Here is a 24,170-nt window from a genome sequence, read left to right on the forward strand (position 1 = left end):
GAAAGAAAAACACGACCTAACTCTTTCTCTTGTGAGTGTTTCTTATCATTTAAGTCAGAGGATGATCTATATAGGTGCCCAGAGTAGCACGTGGTACCCCTTAAATTTTTAGAGTAACACACCGAAAAAATTGCATTACAATAAAAAGATTCTCAAAAAATTTCTACTACGTCTAAGAATTTAAGAGGTATCATACACTACTCCCATCCTCCCATGAGTTAAATGATAAGAAACGATCCCAAGAGAAAGAGTTAGGACGTGTTTTTCTTTCAAGGACAATGGATATGTTTTTTTTAATCAACATACATCTACAAGACTTCTTGCGGATTCTTACAAAACAAATAATTTGCATGTTCGCAGCCAAATATGGTCTGGAAGATCTTTTTAAAAAATGTCAAACAACACCCTAACGAATGATTCAACCAATGGTGTCGTTACTGTTTTTATTATTCAATTTCATGATTAAAACTGTTTTTTTTAGAAATCATTAAAAAAATTAGTAAAATTGATCCCATTTCACATATACGTCTCGTTCTTCATTTTTAGTGAATACTTCATCCAATAATGAAAAAAATATGCTAAAACATGTGTTTCCACAAGCACGGAGCTTAGTTTCCAGTTTTCAAAAATGTATTTATTCGGCAAATGTTGAAGCACGTGGAATTCGAAACTTTATCAACTCTATTTTGATCAGAAAAAAAATTAAATAAGGACTCATTATTTGACAGAGGTGTTTCTTTCTCATTTGATTGGTTTGATAATAAAAACAGTAAACTTGGAGTCATTTGGATCTGGTTCTTACAAAACCCGATTTTGGCAATTTTAATGTAATTGTTTGTTTTTTCCTTGCATCTTATATATATATATATATATATATATATATATATATATATATATATATATATATATATATATATATATATATATATATATATATAATAGAGAACCATAATTAACCAAGGAACCAATCTTTTTTTCAACTTTTAGAACTTATTTTTATCAAAAAAAAAAAACTAAAAATACATATATTCATAACTTTTTATCCTTTTTCCAATGATATAAAATTCGAATTTGTTTTTTTTTTACATCAAATTCACAATGTGAATCTTTGAAAATTCACAACATGAATCCGGATTCACACGGTAAATCCGAAAAATATATTTCACATTCACAATGTTAATATATGAATTTAGATATTTTTAGATTTTTTTTTCGATAAAGAATAAGCTCTCGAAATTGAAAAAAAGATTTGGTTCCTTGAAGAACCAATAATTATAGTTCTCTATTGAACTTTTCCCTGTTTCAGCGGTTGAAAAAAAAAAACTGAATTTTGAAATGTTTTTGAACAATTGTTTTACTATTGTTCCTCCATCCCCAGCAAGCAAGCGACTTTTCAGGCTTTCTTGTTGCTTTTACCATATGTATAGCAACTTATTTGTTTCCATTACGATGAAAAATCCCATATCAATCATGCAATGTAAGCAAACACTTTTGTTCATCGACCCAAATACTTTTAAGAATCATGTGGCGTGGTTTATAAAGGTATTACGTTAGTAGTGAATAATAAGAGAATCTGGTTCAATGTCCTTTCTATAACAAGGTCTTTGATGTTACATGTAACAAGAAATCACCCACTCGCATACCCTAAAATTGTGGTGAATATACATGTTAGTAAAGAATTATTTATAAGGAATAAATAAACGTGTCATTATATATATTAATATAGAGATTGTATTTTACTTTTTATTTGTTTAAAAAAAATAGGTAACTATAATAAGAAAGAAGCTTGTTAGATCTAATTACATTTGTTAATTGAATCTGATTAAGTCACACTAGCCTCTTACTTTTTATTAGACACAATAAAAAACATATAAAAACATACAGTCTAAATTCAATCAAATCATATCAACCTTTTAACAAAGTAATAATTTTTGGTGGGGGAAAAAATATGAATAAGTATGAGAAAAAGTTAGAAAAGGGAGTTGAATGTACCAAACACACAGTGCCAAAAAAGGAAACGCCAATTGCATGAGTTTAGGAGGGTTAGGTAGATAATGTAGAGAAGTTGGCAGATTCAATTATTTGCACATGTCTCAACACCACCGCAAAAATACCTAATCAATCCTACCCAAATCCCATACAACCCTCCAAAATGCATCAATTTTTATTATTTTCTTTAACTTTATTATTGTAAACGACCCTTGTACGTTACGCATCCACCCTTGTACATTGTTCTCGATAGCTTACACTTTTTGCCAAATTAAATCAATGAATATTAGGCTGGTTTTTCTTTAAGTAAATCTTACTTAACTTCAAATGAACTAAAGGAGAACAAAAAAAACAGGAAAAAGATAAAGAAAAAGTTGAGGTGGAGAAATAGAAAAACTTATAAATAAAATAAAATAAATCATCAAGCATGTGATCAGATCCGAAACTTAATTATTTTTAATTCATCCAAGTCCAACACAATGGAATTTAAGTTCGTATGTTGTGGAGGGCTCCATTATTTATAGGGTATTTATTTATTATTAATTAAGCAAACTGAAAGTCAAATTGTCTCTGGGGTTTTTAAACATAAATAATGGTAAACACAATATATATATATATATATGTTGAGGTAAATAAACAATGTTATAACAACTTGTATCCCATGCAGTGAAAGTTGTACCACTGACTCACCGACTTCACTTGGACTTTTTGCGGACTTCATAGACGTAACTGAGAATAACCACCGCAGCAGTAACGATAACACCGACAGCGCTTTGGGCCAATACGACGCCGTCCTTAACTTTTTTGGCGGAAGTTGGTGTGAAGCCTAATTCCGAGAGTTTCTTGTGTGAAATTGCATAATCATTAAAGAATGCATCTTCGTCCTGAACAAACAATTATTACTAATGTTCAATAATTTAGGATAACATGGGGGAACGTAAAATTATAGTAAAGTTTAGTTTTTAATTTATATAATAATGGAAAGGACGCGTAAATGTACCAGATTAGAAATAATAGTGTAGTAGTGTACAGCTATTGGTTTGAGATAGAATCTAATCTAAGGCATGTTCCATTGTTGTGTAGATACAGGAGGATTTTAGTTTTATAAGAGTAACATTGTACCTTAATAACAACCACAATCTGTTATCTGTGTGAGGTTGTTGGCGTAGGTTAAGATTGGTTGTTATTTATTTCATTATGTTTTAAGAATGAGAAGAGACCAGAAGGGGTCCCAACTGTCAAAACCAATAATCTAAGGTAGTCCAGCTTAAAACCAATCACACAACTGTCTTTTTAGTGACTTTAATGTTTGATTGTTTATATGTTCCCATTTTAGTTGTTATGGGTAGGTTCCTACCACGTGACTGCTTATATCATATGTACAAGTACAATATTGCTGCCTTAAGTAAAATAATAGCCGTCCAAGTTATAGTCAGACCATTAAAAAAAATTAATATATATTTTCAAAAACTTTGGGTAAGAATTACATATTTGCCATTATTAATATATTGAAATGGTGTTACTAAATAACAAACAGGGCCTAATGGAACATTTCTAAGGAAGTAGTGATCTTTTAGGTCCAATTAGTCGATTTGTAATATAAAACAAAGTGAAACTAATAAACAAGAAAGAAACAGATAAATAGCAATTACATATCAACTTCCAACAGTTTCTCTCTAAGCAAATTTCGTATCTACCATACTAGTACTTTTCACTAAATGCATCAAGGACAAATAGTAATGGCTCACTGTTACCCATGACAAGGATAAAAAATAAAAATAAAAAAAAAGATGATGTTATCCTCCACATAAAGGGAGGATAGTTAAAGTGGGGTGCAGGTATGCGAGTAGGTCCCGTTGAAACTAAAGAGAAATTTTTTACAGTGGACATGTATATTGACATGTTTTAGCTACTTGTATTATTTTTATGTGTATATAAAAAATAATGATGTTATCCTTGGCTTTTTATTCACACGTTTAGTGTGCACTTTTAGGTCTCCAGTGAAAGGAAGAACCTATCTACCCGGTGGATAAAAGATCAAAGTTTTACTTGGCATCACATTTGGTTATTATTATATAATAATAATAATTTCACAATTTACCTTTGCATAGAGCTCAACATAAGGGCGGAATGCAGGATCATCCAGCAATGCAATGTCTGTAGGAAGTTTCAAAAGCCCCTCTGATTCGCCTTTCAGAAGCTCCCTGGTCCCGCAGAATCAGGGCAATTAAAGACATGTTAAAAAAAAACTAATTATTTTATTACAGATAAAGGAAATGAGGGTTGAGCAAGTTTTACACAAAATATGAGTTATCAAATTTCAGTGGATCCCTGGTCCAAGGGCCATCAAAGCCTGATCTATCTGCATGTGCTTTTCCCTGTAGCATGCATATCAAGAAAGAAGCAAAATGATAAACATGTTTTATGTTCCTAACGAGTAATGAGTGGAAACTTACCAAAGTGTGTCCTCCTGAGAGGGCCACAATATCCTTGTCAGATAAACCCATACGATAAAATATGTCCCTCAAGTGTGGTGCACCTACAATTCATAAAACAACTTCAGTTAATTAAACGATATAATTGTTTCATTACTGTGAAACATGAGGGACCACCTTTACCTTACAACAGATGATATGTTTGTAAATTTCAGTAATAAAGTATTTATTTGTACTATTATCATAACTGACAGGTTTAATAAATAGAATGAGAAGTAATGGTCTAAAATAAGGAGGCTTGGTATCAAGTAACAAAGAGTAGGAAGAGATACTGAAAACAATTTCGCAACTTCCATCTTCCTCTCATTTTTCTAATCGGCCATCATTATTATCCATACATCACAGTTGGCCTAACTGTAAACCTGTCCTTTAGTTGTACATCTCCTCCTCTCGGTTTTGCACAATAAAAGTTGTACGCGGACATCCTCAACACTCGAGGCACACCGCAACTTCCAATTTCTGTCAACTTTTTCAATCCCATCTCGCCCCACCACAATTCCCTACAACCCTTCCACAAAACCTTTTCAACACATTCGCTACAATGCTACAAAATACCACACAACCACCACCCACGCAAGAAACGGTACCCGAGACGCAAGCGTAAAATAACGGCCAACAAAGGGAGAGCAAGAAGGAAAGGGAAAGTGGTCGTGGTTGAGCAATCGGAAGACAAACCTCCAACATGGTAGATTGCGGAGGAAGAATACGCATTGGCGGTGTCATGGTGCAGAACATCAAAAAATCTAACTCAAGGAAACGATATGAAAAAAACAGAAGAACGTTAAATATGTTATGAAGAAGAAAAGTACCAAAACTGATTTCGAAATGATCATATAACAAGAAAAACTTTATGTCTTAAAATTGTCACATGACAATTTTATGTCCTAAAACTGTCCAAAAAACAGTCATAAACCAACTTAAATCCGGGTCTAAAGTATGGATCACAAAATCGGGTACATTTACCGAAAATCCGGATATCTGATGCATTTTTAATATAGTAACATCCAGCTCGACCCCAGGGGTTCTGCCCCTTGGACCCCGCTCCCAAGGGTGCTACCCCCGGACCCCCGTTCATTCAGGGGCTTCGCCCCTAAATAACAGTGTACTTTCAACCAAGACAAATTTAAACAAATGTGCACTCCACACCATCCTAACTTGTTTAATATTTATCAAGGTGACGTTGATCAACAAATTAATCCTATTACATTTAAATAATATTAGTGATGTAAAATCACCAACAACAAGTGGACTCCAATAAACAAAAAGTGCACCAAGTTTAATTTCATCTACAACAAACTTTCCTCGCACAAGCAAAGTGGTGCGACCGATTTTGATGTTTATAAAGCGGCGAGGGATCAATATTATGTCGAGACGGGTCACGTTTTCGAACACGAAAAGATTTGGGAGATTGTCAAAGGAAGGCCCAAAATGAAAAAAAAAAAAAAAAGAAAAACGGACACATTTTCAAAACAACAATCCAAGAAGTCTCGTGGCTCAGGTTCAGTCGACGTTTCGGACGCACGCACGAACATCGACCTCAATGCGGACACGGATGAGATACCGGACGACTTCAACGACAACAAAGAGATCTTCTCGCCTCGACGACCGATAGGTCACGACAAAGCGAGGCGGGCTCAACGACATGCAGAGGAAAACGAAAGTAAACTTCGAGAGCAAGCGGAAATGAAACAGAAATTTGACGGCCACAACGAAATCGCGCTTAAAAGATATGAGTTGCAACGTATGCATTTGGAGTTCCTTCGTCGTGAAGCCGAGGAAGATCGCATTACGAAGGATTTGGCAATTCTTCAAACTAGCGAGGAGAATATGCCACCGAGACGGGCGGAAGGGCTTCGAAAAATGAAGGCGAAGATCGAGCGGAAATATTTAGGCAAAGAATAGAGTATCGGTGTTATATTTTTAAAATTATTAGGACTATCGTATGTTTTCAGTCAATGTTTTTTTTCCGTTGTAATGGCGTTTTTATTTTTAAAATGGTATGTTTAATTAAGTATTTAATTTAACTATGTTAAATTAATTTATATGTTTTTTAAAAATATTATGACATAAATTAAAAAAATAAAACAAATTAGAAAAATAGAAATTAAAAACATCAAAAAAAAATAATAATAAACAAATAGAAAATGGTAGGTGTTATCACATGTTATTTGGTATTGCCCATTTCCAAATTGGGTGTTATAACACCAAAAGTATGACTAGGATGATGATGTGGACATTCTGGGTCTGATAATATATAATAACGTGTTGCCCACATCCAGTAGGCTTATGGATCTTAAAACCCAAGTACTTGAAACTCTCATTTGAGCATGGTACTTTCCCTTAACATATAATTCTAATCCTTTCTTACTACGCTCCCTACTAAAATTGCACCAAAGACATTTCATCTTAGTTGTATTGATTTGTAACCCTTCCCTTCCGACATTGTCCTCCAAGAGTCCAACCTACCATTTAGCTCATTCCTAGTTTCTACCACCCATACAATGCCATGATGCCATTGGCAAAAAGCATACACCATGGCATCATAGTTGTCAAACTCATACAAGTCATGGGTCAAGTCATTTCAAACACAAAAAATATCAACTTGGTAGTATGACTTGATATGGAGTGTGACTTGGTACAAAAATCAAGAGTCGATGACTCGTACCGAGTCGAGCCAACTCATGGCTCGGATGAGCCATGAGTCATGGTTGAAAACCGACCACTAATACGAAAAAAAAAAAAACAAAAAAAAAAAAAAAAAAAAAACAAACAAACAAACAAACAAACAAACAAACAGGTCGTGAGTTAACATTCTCACATCCAACTTTATTTTTGATAGACGGAATAGCAATAATGTTAGAATCCAACTTTATTTTTTATGAACGGAATATCGATCTTGCCTAATAAAAGATCTTCAATTTTGAAAACCCAAAGAAATTTGTAAGAAATGTATATGAGAAAGAGAGTTAAGAGAGAATTTTTGGAGAAAGAGAGACAGAGTCTACAACTTCTAGAAAACAATGCCTAATTTTTGAATCCCTAAACACATTTTTCATTATATATCAACATATGCAACAAACTTGTCCTCTATCTTATTAGCCCTTGCTCCATTTTCTTTAACACTCCGGCCTACCAAGTAATCTTAAAACATTTTTATGGTACTAACTAGCAAACTGTTGGAGAAAGCCATTGAAGACAAAAGGATTACCATGGGAATATTGTGCAGAAATGTAAAACCTTTTTATTAATCACAAATCAATAAATTTTGGTGCATTAAATGCATATTTATACACACTATTAAATATCCTTTGTACTCCTTTAAGACACCGATTCAAAACACCCATTCAAGCATCGATTCCAATTTAGTAACTGCCATAACTACTAATAAATATTGTACGTGATGTGCACTGACCGAATTGCCCCTGTCTAGCTTATATCTTTCAACACAAACTTGTAATATTTTAGTAAATGTGTTAATATTAAACAAATATTATGTCTTTATGTGTATTATATGTTTATATATAATATTTTTTTAATATCATGAGTCTTACGAGTCAAGTCAGGAGTAGAAAATCTGGGATCATGGTAATCTTTAAAATAGTTTTAAAGAGGTTCATTACACACCGTACTCCCTCGTCCCAAAGACACAACCACACACTAATAAGAATTTGGTATGGACTTCAGATTTTGTCCCTCTCCATCTTCCTTAATGCCCACCACTTCCCCATTTTTAATCTTTGTGCAAGAACACTCATTGTAAGTCTGTTGACTTCCACATTCCTATCCCTCGCCAACAAAGTTGCCTCGTTAAATAAAGAATGAAAGTAATTATTCCTCATTTTCTCTTAATATGCTCATATAATACTCGACTGATATCATTGTTAATAAACCTTAGATTTCCTATCTGCTTTTGCCTTCTTACTAGATTGTGTTAGCTTGTAGATTCAATTCTCCCTTTCTTTTCAAGTACAATAGACTTCACTTTAGTCACCACCTTCTTCGCACTGCCTCTAACACCGACCATTTATGTCATCATTTTGGTGGATTTAATATATTGTAGGGTTTCAGAGTTGGGGGTTTTGGATGTTGATGATATTTTTTTATTATTAATATCATTAATGTAAGTAAAGAGTATTCAATGTGGTCATATGGCTATTAAATACCATTGTTAAGGGGTTAAGGAACAAACAAAGAATCTTCTAAGTAACAATTTGGGTTTTTGTGTATTTTGTGAAGGGCTTAAATAACAAACAAAGAATCCTCTAAGTAACAGAAACTTAGTAAGGATTGTTATGTGATTTTCAACTGGTTGGTGATGATGTGTCCCTTGTGATAGTTATACTAATCTTGAGTGGTTTGGATTTTAGTCTAAACTTGAGGTGAGTACGTAGCATTTTTCAAAACTGGGTTTGTCGATTTTTAAAAACTTCAGAATTGTTAGGTTTGTAACAAGAATATCCAGTAATAAAACTGAATAATTTATAGGTTAGTCAGGAAACATCTTTTTAATTGCCAAAAAGCTATTGAAAAGAGAATGCACTTCTTATGTAAGATAATGATTAATGTAGAAAAGTAGGATCAAAAACCTTTGGTAGCATTTGGGAGTCTTCCTTCCTTAGGAGAGATCTTAGAGTCCTATAAGAAAAGAGAGAACATGTTATGAAAAGGTAAATTTGCTGCAGGGAATAAATTCCCATTATATTCTTATACTTGCTTTTGTAAAGGAGTAAGATTTCAAACAGAATCTGAGCATGAACAGATGCAATATATGACTAGGTTAAAAAAAAAAAAAAAAAAGATCAAACATGTGATAAAATCAAGATACCTTTCTACCAGGAACAAAGTCAACAGTAGGGCCACCAGTAACCTCCACTGCAACAACACCTGCAAGCTACACACAGAAAGCCTAAACATGTCAGTAATTGGTTATACTTTACATGTCACATATGACATAAAATGTGTGCTTATGTGTATGTTAGAACTAAAATCAAACTCATTGGGAAATATAGTGCAAATTATTTGAGCGCATGTACGCACTGCAAGAATATGAATAATTTAGCAAATTGTTTGGTGGTATCAAATACATAACATGATTCATAAAAATGAACTTTAGTATCATTGAAATCACCTGATACAGATCTGCATATGTAATCCTTGGATGTTTGGACTTTATTTCTTCTGCAGTAAGAAAGAAGATACTCATTATAGTAACAAATAGAAGTACTTTAATTCAAGTTAACGCCATTTCTCTTTGTAGGGGGAAATATTAAGTCTAGTAGCAACAAAATTGTAATCAATGACAACCAAGAACTACCAAGAATTATAAAAAAATGGACCAGCAACCCAAAAAGATTAATGGAAAAAATAACTTAGTAGAACTGAAATCCATGATATGTGTTTGAGTTGTACTAGCTAACAGTCACAAGTCAAGAAAGTTCATATAGCAAGAATAGAAAATGCTATGGTTTTTATCACTAATAAAAGTCTCTCTACTTCAGATTGGTAAAACACTGCAGGTTAGCAAAAATTTAAGCTAAAACAGCAATCAATTTGTCACCCTAGTTCACAACGAAATAAGATCACACCTGATGATGATTAACTTGAAATTGAAAAGTATAACTTTGCATCAAAAGAAGATCATTTGGGGGTAATTAACATCAAAGTGAAATATTCCAACTCAAAAATACAACTTTCAATATTGAGAAAGTGATTGCCTGGCAATAGCTTAGCATTTACCACAAAGCAAATATCAAACTTATTAACTCATGAAGTTATAGAACTAGTCTCCTACTTTCAATTCATAACAGGAGTGTTTCAATTAGAAAAATTAGCATGGCTAAAATACTGTTCATATCAAAATAAAAACCATTCGGGTAATCAATATATATAACTCATTCTAAAATACAACTTCAATATGTATCAATTTCAACTAGAAGATTTACCGCAAAAATCAATAGCTATCTTTAGTCCGTTATTAGAGCCATGACTAAATTCCTCCTCATTCCTGATCGAACCATTAGGACCTCCGGTCTTGGTGTTCACATCGTACGTCCCAGCATCATGCCACCTACATCATCATCATGAATCTCGATATAATCATCAATAACTAGCATCGATATTTAAGAGAAAGAAGAGTCGTATTTATACGCTAATCGAAGCATAATTGGTGCGCAATTCTTGTTGGAGATAAAAGCGCGAAGCTCTCGACGAGCTTTATCAATCTGTTTGAGGTATTCGGTGTCTACCACAGGCATCGCCATTGATGAATTGCACACAGTCAAGATGAAAGTGTGTGTTCGTGAACTAGGGAAGAGCAGTCCACTGGTGTAGAGATATAGAATTAGATAATAGATAGGCTAAAATTAGGAGCCAAAGAGAAACTGGGTTCCTGTGTGGTCGACCTCACGCCAATCGAAAATCAAGGTCAGGCAACGTCTTTTGACCAAGAGCTTATCGTTTGACTGAGAGAGGATAGTATCCATCATCGACGGTCTATGTTGTTTCCCGTTGACTAGAAAACTTCGACCTCATCTACAAAATAATTATATTTTTTATAAGAGAAATATTCCAAAATTTGTGTTTGTAACTGTATTTTGTATTTTAGGTTGGTTTCTTTTGGTTTTGAATTTATATTTTTTTGTTTATGGTTTTCAAAAATAAAGGTACTATCGTAGGAGTAACTCCACATCTATTTGATCAACAATAATTGATAATTCCGATGAAGATGATAACTCACTACCCATGTCAAAGAACAAAACTACAAAACTTCTAAAACGGTTACTCAAAGAATAATTTATTTTTTTAGAAACAAGGTTTGCTAGAAAGGATAATTCTTATTTTGTAGAAACAAAAAACAACAAACATAGACCATATATTTAATATTTAATGTACACAAAAGGTTTGTACAACAAACAGCAAACATAAGTATTTCGATTCCAGTTTTCAAGTACCAAAAGTGAGAAACCATTTTCTTCAATCAAACCTCTCTCTCTCTCTCTCTCTCTCTCTCTCTCTCTCTCTCTCTCTCTCTCTATATATATATATATATATATATATATATATATATATTATATGTCTCTGTCACTATCATCAAGAATTCAAGATGCAGTCCTCCATTGAAGCTCGATTTGGATCTTCCCATTCCTTGAATCAATAAGATGATATTTTTCATTGATCCTTTTATTATTCACAACATCCGCAAGACTTATATCAATGTAACCCAATGATTCCTGTTTTCAAACAAGAAAAAACAATCAATCCAACAGCTTAGAAGCTAAAATAGTCAACTTTTGACCACAAAAAGTCAAACTACCTTAGGATGTAGTAACCCAATCCTTGATGAAGCACTAGCAACTTCCACATGCAATTTATCATTCAAAGGAGGCTCTTCTAGTGTGAATGTGAACTCCTCATTCCATCTCGGATCCCGATTCTTCTTCACATGCTGCATCAAAAAAGAACAATTAATCAATCGATGAGAGAGAGAGAGAGAGACTAAATGACCATTTTACCCTTTGCAGTGATACCTTGGTTTTTTTCTCCTCTCCTTTGAAAAGGACACGAACATAAGGATTCGTGTGGTGTTTTCCTTCAACATCTTGAGCTTCATGAACCCTAACAACAAGTACACCACCTCCAGCTGGAGTTCCTTCAGGTGCCTTTTGAACAGCACCTGCATCTTCAAATGCAGGCATATCTTCATCCTTAAAAGGTTTATATAACAATTCTACAACAATTTGGCCTCTTGATTTTTCATTTTGGGCATCATTTGAATCCATGTTTTTTAGGAGATCAAGTGTCACGACTTTTGGCTCATCAGGTACAATTTCCTTCAAGGGCACCACATTCATCCCCATCTTGTCATGTTTTCCAACCTGAAAATAGGACAACCAAAGTAGAATTTTCAAAATACAATCAATGTCTTAATAAGGAAAAGTTAGAAGGAAAATAAACATGTAAGATTTTAATCGAAAGTAAAAGCCAAAATGGATTAAAACAAATGAGCAAAAAAACTAGTACCTGTTCCCAATCATAAACTTGGAACTCTACAGCTTGTGATTCTGGATCTTTAACAACCATGTTGAATTCCTCATTCCATTCGGGATTCAAATTCTTATGTTTCACAGTTGTCTTTTTTGATGGAAGCTTACTTTCTGTGAGCTTTATTTTCACATAAGGATCAGAAGCACCTAAAAGATCTTTCTTTTTCAACTTCATTGCCCTCAAAACCTTCACATGAAGTATTCCTACAGGCTTCTTTAAGGCCCTGTAAATTGTCAAGAATCGGTCAAACATTGACTTTCACAAAGATATGTTCACTTCAATTGTTGTCATTAATTAATAATTGGAAACAAGAAATAGAGATTGATTTTACTTGGATGGATCCAATATTTGTACTTCTAGAGTTCTAGGCCAAAGATACATGTTGCCAACTTGATCTTTAATTTGTTCCTGTACATAATAATATGTTATCAAAAATAAAGTCAATAAATTGAAATGAAACCAATATAATATAACTACCCATTAAATATCATATTCAGAAAAGAAAATGAAACCATTATAATTTACCTGAACAAACCTATACAATCCAGGAATTGACATAAGGTCAGCTCCAAATAGCTTCAGCCCAAAATCAACATGTGGCTGCAAAATGGAGAGAGGACAAAAATGTAAAAAAACAGTATTGAAAATAACCCATCTTTTTAATTAGAGAAAAAGTGAACTTAAAGGTCAAAAAAGACTAATGTTCAATTTCAAAAACGAAATTGTCTTGAACTCTGGATATATGATATTTAAAAATATTTGAGAAAATGACAGCATACTAGGGGAAATGGGAGTAAAAAAAGTAAATAAATTTGTAAGAAGTTGAGAAAATGAATTAAGGGATTGTGTCTTTTTGATTTTAGGCTTAATGGTTAAGCACTTAATATGCACAGCTATACATGATTGTTTCTTTTTTACTTAATCTGGACATATACACTATTTTGTTAATATATACATATTTGTTACATGTTTACCATTTTATCCCCAACCTTTCCTTATGGATTCAGACTTAAAATGAACGAAATATAGATGACATTAGTTTAGATCTATATAATTTTTTTTTTACAGCTTTGTTGTATTAGGAAAAAATAATTTTAAACAAAAACTAATTATAAATACAATACTTTAACATGTAATAATACTAAAAACTTACAATTTTATTAGGTTGAGATTTGTGAAATTTATTTAGATTTTTTATTACGTATATGTTTAGGTAGGTCTACATTTTCAAATTTGGGTATCTGTTAAATTGGTTTAGATGTTTGATTACCTTTTTTGTTAAGGTTTACATTTTTCAATTTAATTAGGTTCAGATTTGTTTAGTAATTGGTATAAACTGTGAAATTGATAATTGGAAAAAAAAAATTAAATATAACAAAAAGAACCCGATTTACCTTCTCCATGAGAGACACACATATTTTAGCAAAGCAAGGAAAGCTAGGAACAAGTGGTTTTAGAGTGATACGAGGTGAAGCAAAGACTTGTAAATCCACCACCTGAAATTATTACTTTATTTATTAAAAAAAAAACCCACAAATATAATTTTAAAGAAAATTTTCCTTAAAAATAGGAGATATATATTATATATGACCTGAACAGTTGCTTTCAAACCATATGCTTTAGCAGCCACAGTAACATTAGGGTTTCCAGCCCATTTTAGAACTGGTTCCATTATCAACTCCTTCTCATCAGTCACATACACTTTCATCCCTGAAAAAAAAAATATTAAATATTTTAACCGTTAGTCAAATGTCTAAAATGCCCCTTGTATAATCACATTACCTTGAAAAGTAGGAGGCAAAGAGCCTAATGTAAGAGTCTCAAATTCAACCGAATCAATTTTATACTTTGGAATTTGTTCTGCGATAATGGGTTTTGCAATTTCCTTTGCAGTCTTGCATATTGCCTATGAATATAGAAAGATTAATAAGTTCTTCGAATTTGAAGAAATTTAGTGAAATTAGGGTTCTTGAAAATCTGAAATACCTTGTCAAGATAAGGCCACATATATTCGATGAACTTGTTAAGCCAATCAACCTACATTGATTCAAAAAACATCATAACATAGTAAAATCTAAGTCATCGATTCAAATGTAGATTGATCTTCAGAAGTCAAAATACATACCCGGTCAAAATCCGGGTTTTTTACCCACGCCGGTATTTCAGGAAGCATACTTTGTAGAGTTTCAGAGTCTCGTTCGACCAAAGGTCGAATAATTGGATCCTGCCCACATCAATATTTGATACCAAAATTTAATCAAAACCCCTAAATCATACTCGTTGAGCTGAATCGGGAAAGGGGCTATAAAGTCAACTTTTATCGTACAGAAATTGGTGCATACAATCTATTGACACTGATCTAAGCTTTAGCTTAACTACTAAGCATTGAAAGCTCATTGAAAATCATTAAAAGTTTTTCTAATCGGTGAACTGAAAATCGAGAATTAATCAAATCTATGCGACACAAACAAGATCAATGCGAAATACGATGCAAAATCTAGTCGATACACACACACACGCAGCAGACATAGGAAAAGAGATGGAAGGAGACCTTGACATCTGTGGGTTGAAAGTAGATGAAGAGATAGTAACCGATCACAAGCCCAGCAGAAACGCCGATTCCAAAGCCGGAAAACCCCAAAAAAGTACTAATTACACCCATCTCTCAACTCTTCAATTCTTCTGTCTTTCACTTGGAAACTTGGAAACAAATCAAACCCACATCAGAGTGAATAAAAGAAATTGCTTCCTCTTCAAGTTCTTCGAGAATCTACAAATCTTAAGAGCTTTACAGAAAAACCCCAACTCACGCAGCTCTTGTGAGTTCACCTCGCCGGCTAAAAGTAAGGGTGAATATTTCGGACATTAAAGAAGGAATTGAAGGATACGATTGTCATTAATATAAACAAAGGCCCATCTGTCCGCTATTTGTCAAATAACGGACGAGTCGAGTATTGACGTGCCTACCAAAGTCCTCTTCAAAATGTTTGAGATTTGTACAAAGGAAAGATTTATTTCCAAAAATAAAAAGAAATAATTTACAAAAATAGTCCCTTGAGTATTCGTTGGTATGCAAGTTCAGTCCTCTGGCTGAAGATCTACATTAATGCTTCCGAACCACACGCATAATTATAGGATGTCTACGTTTGATTTAAACTAGGTGATGGCGATTGCAGGACATTAACTTGCAACTTGAGAAAGTACTATAATCGGAAGAGACTAATCATTTGTTATTAATATAAGAGAAAGATTGGATAATCTTTTTTTTTGTAACTTGTCTCTGAAAATCTAATTATCTTGACTTCCTAGTATATAAAAAGAGAAATTAAATATCCTCTTATATTTTATTCCTACCAATCCTCCTATCCATTTAAATGATGACATATGTCATATTAATATCCTAAAATTTTATTAAATGAGCATTAAATGTTACACATGTCACCATTTTATTAGATAAAAAGATATCTAGGAACAAAAAATAGAAAAATATTTAATTTTTCATATAGAAATCAATCATAACCAATTTTTCTCATGTGCTCAAATTGGATTATTGTGGATTTGAGTCATTATAATCACTTTGTATATATATCCTCACATCCTTTATGTGTGATTTTCTCTAAGAATATTAGGTTCCTTGACTTATGATGGTCTTGGTGGTTCTTCTTTAGGTTCAAGATCTTCGGTTGGCAGACCAGCCCAAGCCCAGGGGCAACCTAGGCCCAAGGCATCAAAATTTAAAGGGGCAACAAATTTGGTCAATTACTTATGGATATAGTCATTTAATATTGGGCCTAATGATCTGGTCCAACATTCTTATAGGCAAAGCGCAAGGCGACAGCGGCAAGGGTCATCAAACTGAAAAAAGTGAACGCGTTGTATAGCGCCAATAACGAATCAAAACAGAAGACGAAGAGTTGGTTTTCATGCAAAACATAAAACCGCAAAACGCAATTACAAATGTACGGTGAAGAAAAAATCATTTTTTACACAATAACCTTTATTCGATTGACGATTGAATATGAAACGGAAACATCAAAACCCAATCTTTAGTGTGTGGAAAACACAAATACTCAAACACTTAATCCTGATTGCTTTTCTGGTAATTTTCGTTTCTTGATTTTGAGTATAAGAGTGTTTTCTGATTTTATATATTGTTTCATATTTTTGATTTTGAGTATGCAATTAGGAAACCCAAATTGTCAATCATAGTGATTTTCTAATTTTACATATAGTTTCCGGATTTTATATGGTTGCATATTGTTTTGTGATTGTCGATAGCATGTTCCGATTTCTAATTGTGATTGTATATACTGATATTGTTTCTTGGATTCATGATTTTATATACTGTTTTCTGATTTTTCAGATATTTGGTTTCAAGTTTTTAGGTTTACCCTTCTTTGTGGACGTACCTTCTTCTAAATAATGATTATTGCTTCCAATTTTCCATCTATCTTAATCTATTAAGTCTACATAATTCTTCAAAAAGAAAAAGATAATAATAGGAAAAGATAGTGGCAAATAGCAAAAATGTAATATTTGGTTCAGTGCGTTTTTATTTCATTCATGTTTACAAAATGAAATTCTCAAATGATAGAAAAGAATACAGACTACTTGAATAATAAAATAATTGAATGTTTAGATAATAATGTTTACTTATAATGAATAATAAGCAGACAGATTTATTAGTTATATTCACTTTGGTTTTTTTTCGTGCAAAACTAAAACTTTCCGCACAAATTTGGTTTTCCAAAAACCAAAAACTGTTCAATTTTTCCTTCGTTGTAGGTTCTGATTTTTCTTATGTTCACCCTTAACCAAAATGTAACTTAATGCACCTTTTGTTGAATATTTAATTCATGTTTTATCCGTTTTACTTGAATAATATATGTATTTGCTTTAATTTCCACCTAGTATCGACTATTATTAAATAACAATTTTTCTTCAAACGATGAAAAAGACATTGTTTAAATTGATTCTTATATCTTTTTGTTAGTAGTAATATGTATTTAGTTGAACTATAAAATTTAATGCACTTTTGTTTATTTTCTGATTATTTTCTTTCTATATGTGTTTGGTGTATTGTACCATACAAATATATGGATATTATTTTATACTCACACCCAGTGCAAAAAAAAAAAAAAAACCAATGGACTGGCCCTGTCGGGTGGTTATCTTGTTGAATTTAAGAAACTCTTATTGAGCATTGTGTCAATTGTCTAACGAGCATAATTCATAATCATATCAACATTATGTGAGGAGGGTACTCTTTAGGGCTCGAGAGATGGAATAGACAGGTGTACATAATTTTTGAATTCACCCTTGGAATGAGTTGGATAAGTATTTGAAAAGATAACATTTGCCTAAAGACGTGTACCTTAATTTCTAGGTTGGCGGAAAGCAAACATGTGAAGTACCCAAAACTACAAAGAAAAGTTAAAGATATTTTGCATTTCCTAATGCTACTACGATAATAGATTTTTCATTCATCGTCGATGGAATATTGGTATGCCCCATCATAGTTGACTTCATGCAAAGATGTTGGAGGCTTTGATATATGCTCAAATTTGGCTTATGAATGAAATATGACGTAACGAAACATTTAGGGAAAATGACACATATAGCCCACAAATTTTTTAGGTTTGGCCCTTTTAGTCACTTAAGTTTTTTCGTCGCTTTACGAAGGAACCAAGTTGTAGGAAACCTGTCTTTTTAGTTTTTAACTTGTTTTAGTCGGTTTAGGTGGCACATACACAAAATTTAGGGCCCACCCATCTCTCTCTCTCTCTTGTAGAGAGTACCACCACTAAAACACAATCACCCTCTTCATCTTCTCTACTTGTCCCTCCTACAAACCTGTAATATTACGGAGACCCATGGTTGTTCTCCGGAAAATCCCACCCACCTGTTGCTTATTGTTATCTCCTCGGGAAAGACAGTGGCGTCGGAGGTGAGTTTCAACGAGAAAATGAGTGTTGGAGCAGAAGGATTGCAATGGAAAGTCGGAATTTGTTTTTGCTCCCCACAGTGATCTGGGTTCAATAAACACACTAAAAAATTAAAAGATAGACACTTAGACTCGATTTTGCTTTCTGGGTTTTAAAGATATGGTTTCTGGGTTCAATTTTTTTTACTGGGTTTCAGCTATGGATCGATTTTGCATCATTTCAAAATCAATTTAATTTGTTGCAAAGCTTTTTACGGGTGGAGATGGGTGACGTTAGTGATTCCGACACCAAACATAAATTAACTATCTTCATTGTAGAAGGAATCTAAACTTTACAATATATCTTGCAAGTTTTACGTTTTGGACTTGAAAAGGAAACATGGAGATAAATTTGGTGGCAGAAGCAGCAGACTAGACGATGTATGATGGTGAAGGGGGAGGTTATTATTCATGGTCAACTTCCAATTCTCCGTTGTTGAAGGATTCCAAGCTTGGTGTCGGCAAGTTTCACCTCCACCCTGGTGGATTCGCTTTTCCTCACTATGTTGATTCCTCTAAAATTTGTTATGTTGTTCAAGATACATAATTTTGATAATTTATATATGATCATTACGATTTACGAATCCACGATTTTAATTAGAACTTATGTCCCTTATGTATACATGTGTGTACGGCTGGATTAGTGGCGCCAAACAGTTCGGAAGAAACAGTCATAGTGATTAAGAAAGGTGATGTAGTTCCATTGCCAAGTGGGGTGGTGTCATGATGGTTCAACGGTGGTGAAACTGATGCGACCATTATGTTTATTGGTGAAACTACCATAGCTCACGTCCCATGTGTAATCTCCTACTTTTTCTTGCCTAGAGTTCAAGGAATTCTACACGGATTCCAATCAGATGTTGTTGCTAAAGTCTTTGGACTTAGCAACAAGGAAGCTGAAGATATTATAACGAGCCAACCAGCTGCAGTGATTGATAAATTGAAGAGGTATCTGGGTATGAGAGAGAGAGAAAGAAGGAGAGATAGGTCCAAGGGTATGGGAAAATTCAAAGTCAATATAGGTTATTTGAGAAAAAGTGGATACATGTTTTACCGATTTCCTAAGAATATAAGTTATTTGAGAAAAAGTGTCAACATTTAAGTTGGTGAGTTCATAAACATTTATATGAAAATATGTCATTCAATGAGATGAAATCACGTTTGTTTCTAGAAAATCCAATATTTTCTATTAAACTGAGTTGTAAGCTGTTTGTTTGTAAATAATCGTATCTATCCCAGAAAATCCTATATTTTCCATAAAACTGAGTTGTAAACTGTTTGTTTGTAAAGTAATCGTATCTATCCTAGAAAATCATATATTTTCCATAAAACTGAATTCTAGTCTTATATGTATATTCCAGTACTGAAAAGTATAAGTATAAATGTCATACTTAATTTCGTAACATGTAGTTTTATTCGAAAATAAAACCATTAGATGCGTTGAGTGATTACGTAAAATAAATATAATATTAATTTTACGTAAAAATAATGTATTGTTGATTATCATGTGAGTTTTCATAACCGTGCTAACAAATGATTTGCCTGTCGCGACGTTCTTCAAGTGTCGTTATGTTTGATATTTGACATCCATAACCTGTCGGTCGTGTTGTAGCTAACAGCTAGGGTGCGGGGTCATCAATCTCGTATAGATCTATACACAAGTATCATGCTCTCCAGGAGGAGACTTTGGTTATAAAACAGGACTTCCATGTATACCTTGGGTAGGTACAATGAAGACGAATGATGTAACAGCCCAAAATCCAGGTAAGCTTTATGGTCCTTCTATTTTGAAAGTTGGCAAGTTTAGTCCCTTGAGTTGTATGTTGAATTGGTGAGTACGCTGGGCGTACTGGGGTGTATGCCGCGTGTACTCACGCGCTTAATTTGGACGCGGACTTGACCGAGTACGCTGGGCGTACTCAGGGGTACGCTGGGCGTAGTGAGCCCAGATACAAACCCTAATTTATGGCTTGTGCACTATAAAAGGAACATGTGGCCCTTTGCCCTAGCCACCATATTCCTTGAGTGAGTCCCTTGAGAAGCTGAGATCCGTGCCTTAGCCTGTGTGTGTATATTTTGAGCTTGGAGTTAACTTTTCAAGGTGAAGAAGGGAAGGAGGAGCCATTGTTGGTGCTAGAAGTGGAAGAACAAGTGTAGATCCGTGATCTATAGTGGTTGGAGATCTCTTTTGAGGTAAAAAGCTCTGAGCTTTCCTTGTTTTTCTTAAGTTTTGCTTTTTGGGACCATTTTAGGGTTTTTGGGTCCAAAGTTTGAGACTTTGTGTGCAAATAGTCTCCATGAGCATGAATCTGGCCTCTTCTAGTGTGTTTGATGTTAAGGGTTCATAAAAATCCAGTCTTGGTCGTGGATCTAGTGTCATGCATGAGTTATAGTCCCATTATGGAAAGAGAAATGGTGTTTTGAGCACAAAGTGACCTCTACAACCATGCAAAGGCATAAAGGTCTCGACTTTATGGGTTAAGTCGTATAAAAGGAGTCGGATCTGGAGTTTGGATGAAAGTCTTAACAGATTAAGGTCTGAATGAGTGGGATAAGGGAACTGGGTGTTAGGTTGGGCGTAATCCCAGTACGTGCGGCGTAGAGTGTCGCGTACCCCGATTCTGTGGAGGCTCCGGGTACGCCCAGCGTACATGTTGGTACGCGCAGCGTAACCTGGAGAGGGTTGACTTTTGTTGACTTTTAGGGTTTGGTCAACTCTAGCGTATTTGAGCCTAGCAGGGGGGTAAAATGGTCTTTTACCCTTCCTAAGAGTGTTTAGAGAGCTTGGTCTAGCCTTGGGAAATTATGTTGATGATGAGTGTATATTTCATATGATTAGGCGGAGGCTAGGTCCTATTCACCGAGTTCGAGGTTTTCCGAGTTACCGAGTTACGCGAGGTGAGTCTTCTCACTATACGTTACCTTGAGTGGTATTCTAAGTTGACCAGAGGGTCTTATGTGCTATGTACGAGAATATGTGTTATATTAGAGATTACATGCTATGCGTTATTTGCATGCTGTATGATTATATAGACCAGACCGGAGGGTCCAACGATTCAGACCAGCCCAGAGGGCCCAACGAGCTATGACTAGACCGGAGGGTCCGACGAGCTGCGGGACTGGAGGGTCCCGCTGAGACATCTTGACCGGAGGGTCGGGATTAGCCTCGAGTGGCGTATTTGTGGTATGTGGTATTTTGGGGAACTCACTAAGCATTATGCTTACAGTTGTTGTGTTTGATGTCTTAGGTACCAGCGAGGACCGTGGGAAGGCGACGGCTTGGCTCGTACACACCCACATCGATGGAGTTCACATTAGAGAGATCTTGGGATTTGTTTTGAAAACACTGTTGTTTTGGATTTGAGATTATGATATGATATACATTTTGTGGTTTAAAAATGAAAAATTAAATTGGAAATTTTACGTCGTTACAAATGACTCACAAATTTCTAACGAGATATGTGTTTTGTTATTGAAAATATTCATGCATGAAACTGTTACCCAATTCATCGTGTTTATAATATAAAAATAATCATATTTTTATATATTTGTTTCTTTTCCCTAAAAGGAGTAATATAATGAGAATGTAACACAAACTATATATATTATAGTTTACAATATATGTTTCATTTGAACTAATAACTGTTGTATCATAAGATGTTCTGTATGCATATGTTTTCATGTAATAGTTATATAAACTGTAAGAAAACATAAACAATGGGTTTGTATTTTAACACAAGTATCCTAGTATTTTACTTGTATTCCCCCCCCCCCCTTTTTGAAACATGGAAAAGCTATATAAAAAGTGTATGGGTATGAACTCACCTGATAAGTGGTATTTTGACAGCGTTTCGTTTCTAGAAATGATTTTTCTTGACAAAACCACGAGTTTCTGTTGAAAACCAAGCTTTACGCGGGCAGAGTTTCGACTGAAAAAGATTATTTTCTCGAGGACTTCGAGGCTCAGGGCTTTCTTCGGGTGTTAGGGGTTTTCCCTAGGCTTCGGGGTTTTAGAAGGGCTTAAAAGGGTGTTTAAAGTGAAAGAGAGAATGAAATTTGTAAACTAATATGAGAGGCTTCGTATGCTATTTATAGGAGGTTGAGGCCTCGCATTAGGATGGGTGTACTTCGGTATGCACGGCATACCTTCGTACGCTGTGCGTACGAGATACGTATCATATGAATGAGTTTCGAGATTCGGAGGTGTCAAGGCTACTAACACGCATCGAAGCTAGTCCGAGTACGTAGGGTGTACTCTTTTGTACGTGGGGCGTACTCCTTCAAGAATTTATTTTTCAAACTTCACAAATTCGTAACTTTCACATATGAACTCCGTTTTTGACGTTCTTTATATCCACGCGTAGGTGAGACCGTGCTCTACAACTTTCTTTTAGACTCCATTAGCTAATTTTGAATTTATTTTTAATTTTATATTTTTAACAGGCCGGGACAGGAAAAGTTTGTTAAAAATTCATAACTTCTTCATCCGATTTCCGTTTTCATCTGTCTTTTTACCGTTGAACTACTAATGATGAGATCTTCGATTCTCGTTTAGGTTGTGTCGGCTAAAAATCGGTCGATCTTTAATTCGAGTTTCGGTCTGCATACTGATATGTCGAATCTTAGAAAAATCATAACTTCCTCATACGAAGTCAAATTTGGATGTTCTTTTTATGCACGCTCTCGGTTTAACGTATGCTACAGTTTTTATTTAGATTGTTAAGGCTAAAATGTATTTTATTGTAGTTTCACTTTTTACGTCACACAGTGTCATGCCGGTTCCGTCGCGAAACTTCGATAGGTCATAACTTCTTCATTATAACTCGGTTTTCAGCGTTCTTTATATTTTCGGAAACCTTGTCACGACCACTACAAGTTTATTCACAGATATCGAGTTTATTTAACATTTTATTTTTGATGATCATTTTTATCTTAATTTATACATCTTTATAAATAAATAAATGCACATAATATTCAAATAATTTCTCTTTATTACTTTAAAACTAATTACAATGGTTGACCAAGACTATTATATTGACTTGAAATATCGGGTTGTTACACTTGGCATTTTGGTCCATGGTTGAGTACGTAGGGCGTACGCTAGGAGTACGCCGGGCGTACTAGGTTGAATCTTGATCGCGGAGGAAACCCACGTATGTTGGGCGTACATGGAGTACGCAGGGCGTACGGTCAGCAGGGGAAAATCCTATTTTTTTAGGGTTTGTTCCCTATTTAAACACTTTAAGTTTCCTTTGGAGCTTCTTATGACCAGCCTCCACCTCTCCAAACCCTAAGAACGAAACCCTAATTGCCATTTCAGTGTTTTGAGCTTAGAAGTGAACTTTAAAGTTGTTTTTGGTGCTTTTGAAGGAAGAAGAACTCTTGGAATTTTCATTGGTGTGGCTAGAGCTTGTGGATCCAGAATCATCACCAACTTGGGAAGCTTGTGAAGGTATAAAGCTCTTAACTTGATGGTTCTTTTGATAGATCTAGTGTAACATCCGGATTCCTAGGTATAATATTTTATTCTTTTATTTTTGGAAGTTGTGAGGAGACTCGACGAGTTGGTGTGTAAACTCGCCGAGTATGGTCGCGGATTCGTATCCGGGTTCATAGCCGGACTCGGCGAGTCCACGCTGTTTAATGAAACCCTAATTTCC

General features: G+C 34.4%; 2 protein-coding genes across 2 annotated transcripts; both read right to left on the bottom strand.

Moving 5' to 3' along the window:
• Positions 1-2,542: 2,542 nt before the first annotated feature.
• Positions 2,543-10,888, bottom strand: APX3 (ascorbate peroxidase 3). Its single transcript, XM_079030394.1, has 9 exons — positions 10,632-10,888; positions 10,427-10,551; positions 9,613-9,662; positions 9,310-9,375; positions 9,071-9,119; positions 4,446-4,528; positions 4,288-4,367; positions 4,091-4,193; positions 2,543-2,873 (listed from the first exon to the last, which is right to left on the bottom strand). The coding sequence occupies exons 1-9, from the start codon at positions 10,742-10,744 to the stop codon at positions 2,685-2,687; spliced, it is 858 nt and encodes a 285-aa protein (XP_078886520.1). The 5' UTR covers positions 10,745-10,888; the 3' UTR covers positions 2,543-2,684.
• A 448-nt stretch (positions 10,889-11,336) lies between these two features.
• LOC145092458 (synaptotagmin-1-like) lies at positions 11,337-15,491 on the bottom strand. Its single transcript, XM_079030395.1, has 12 exons — positions 15,079-15,491; positions 14,653-14,751; positions 14,514-14,564; positions 14,310-14,433; positions 14,119-14,237; positions 13,922-14,023; positions 13,053-13,127; positions 12,859-12,935; positions 12,504-12,750; positions 12,011-12,358; positions 11,797-11,928; positions 11,337-11,713 (listed from the first exon to the last, which is right to left on the bottom strand). Exons 1-12 carry the CDS (start codon positions 15,187-15,189, stop codon positions 11,582-11,584), a joined length of 1,617 nt encoding a protein of 538 aa, XP_078886521.1. The 5' UTR covers positions 15,190-15,491; the 3' UTR covers positions 11,337-11,581.
• Positions 15,492-24,170: the final 8,679 nt, after the last annotated feature.

Source organism: Lactuca serriola, chromosome 3 (genome assembly GCF_051521515.1).
Source record: "Lactuca serriola cultivar US96UC23 chromosome 3, Lser_US96UC23_V15, whole genome shotgun sequence".
Classification (NCBI taxonomy): Eukaryota; Viridiplantae; Streptophyta; class Magnoliopsida; order Asterales; family Asteraceae; genus Lactuca; species Lactuca serriola.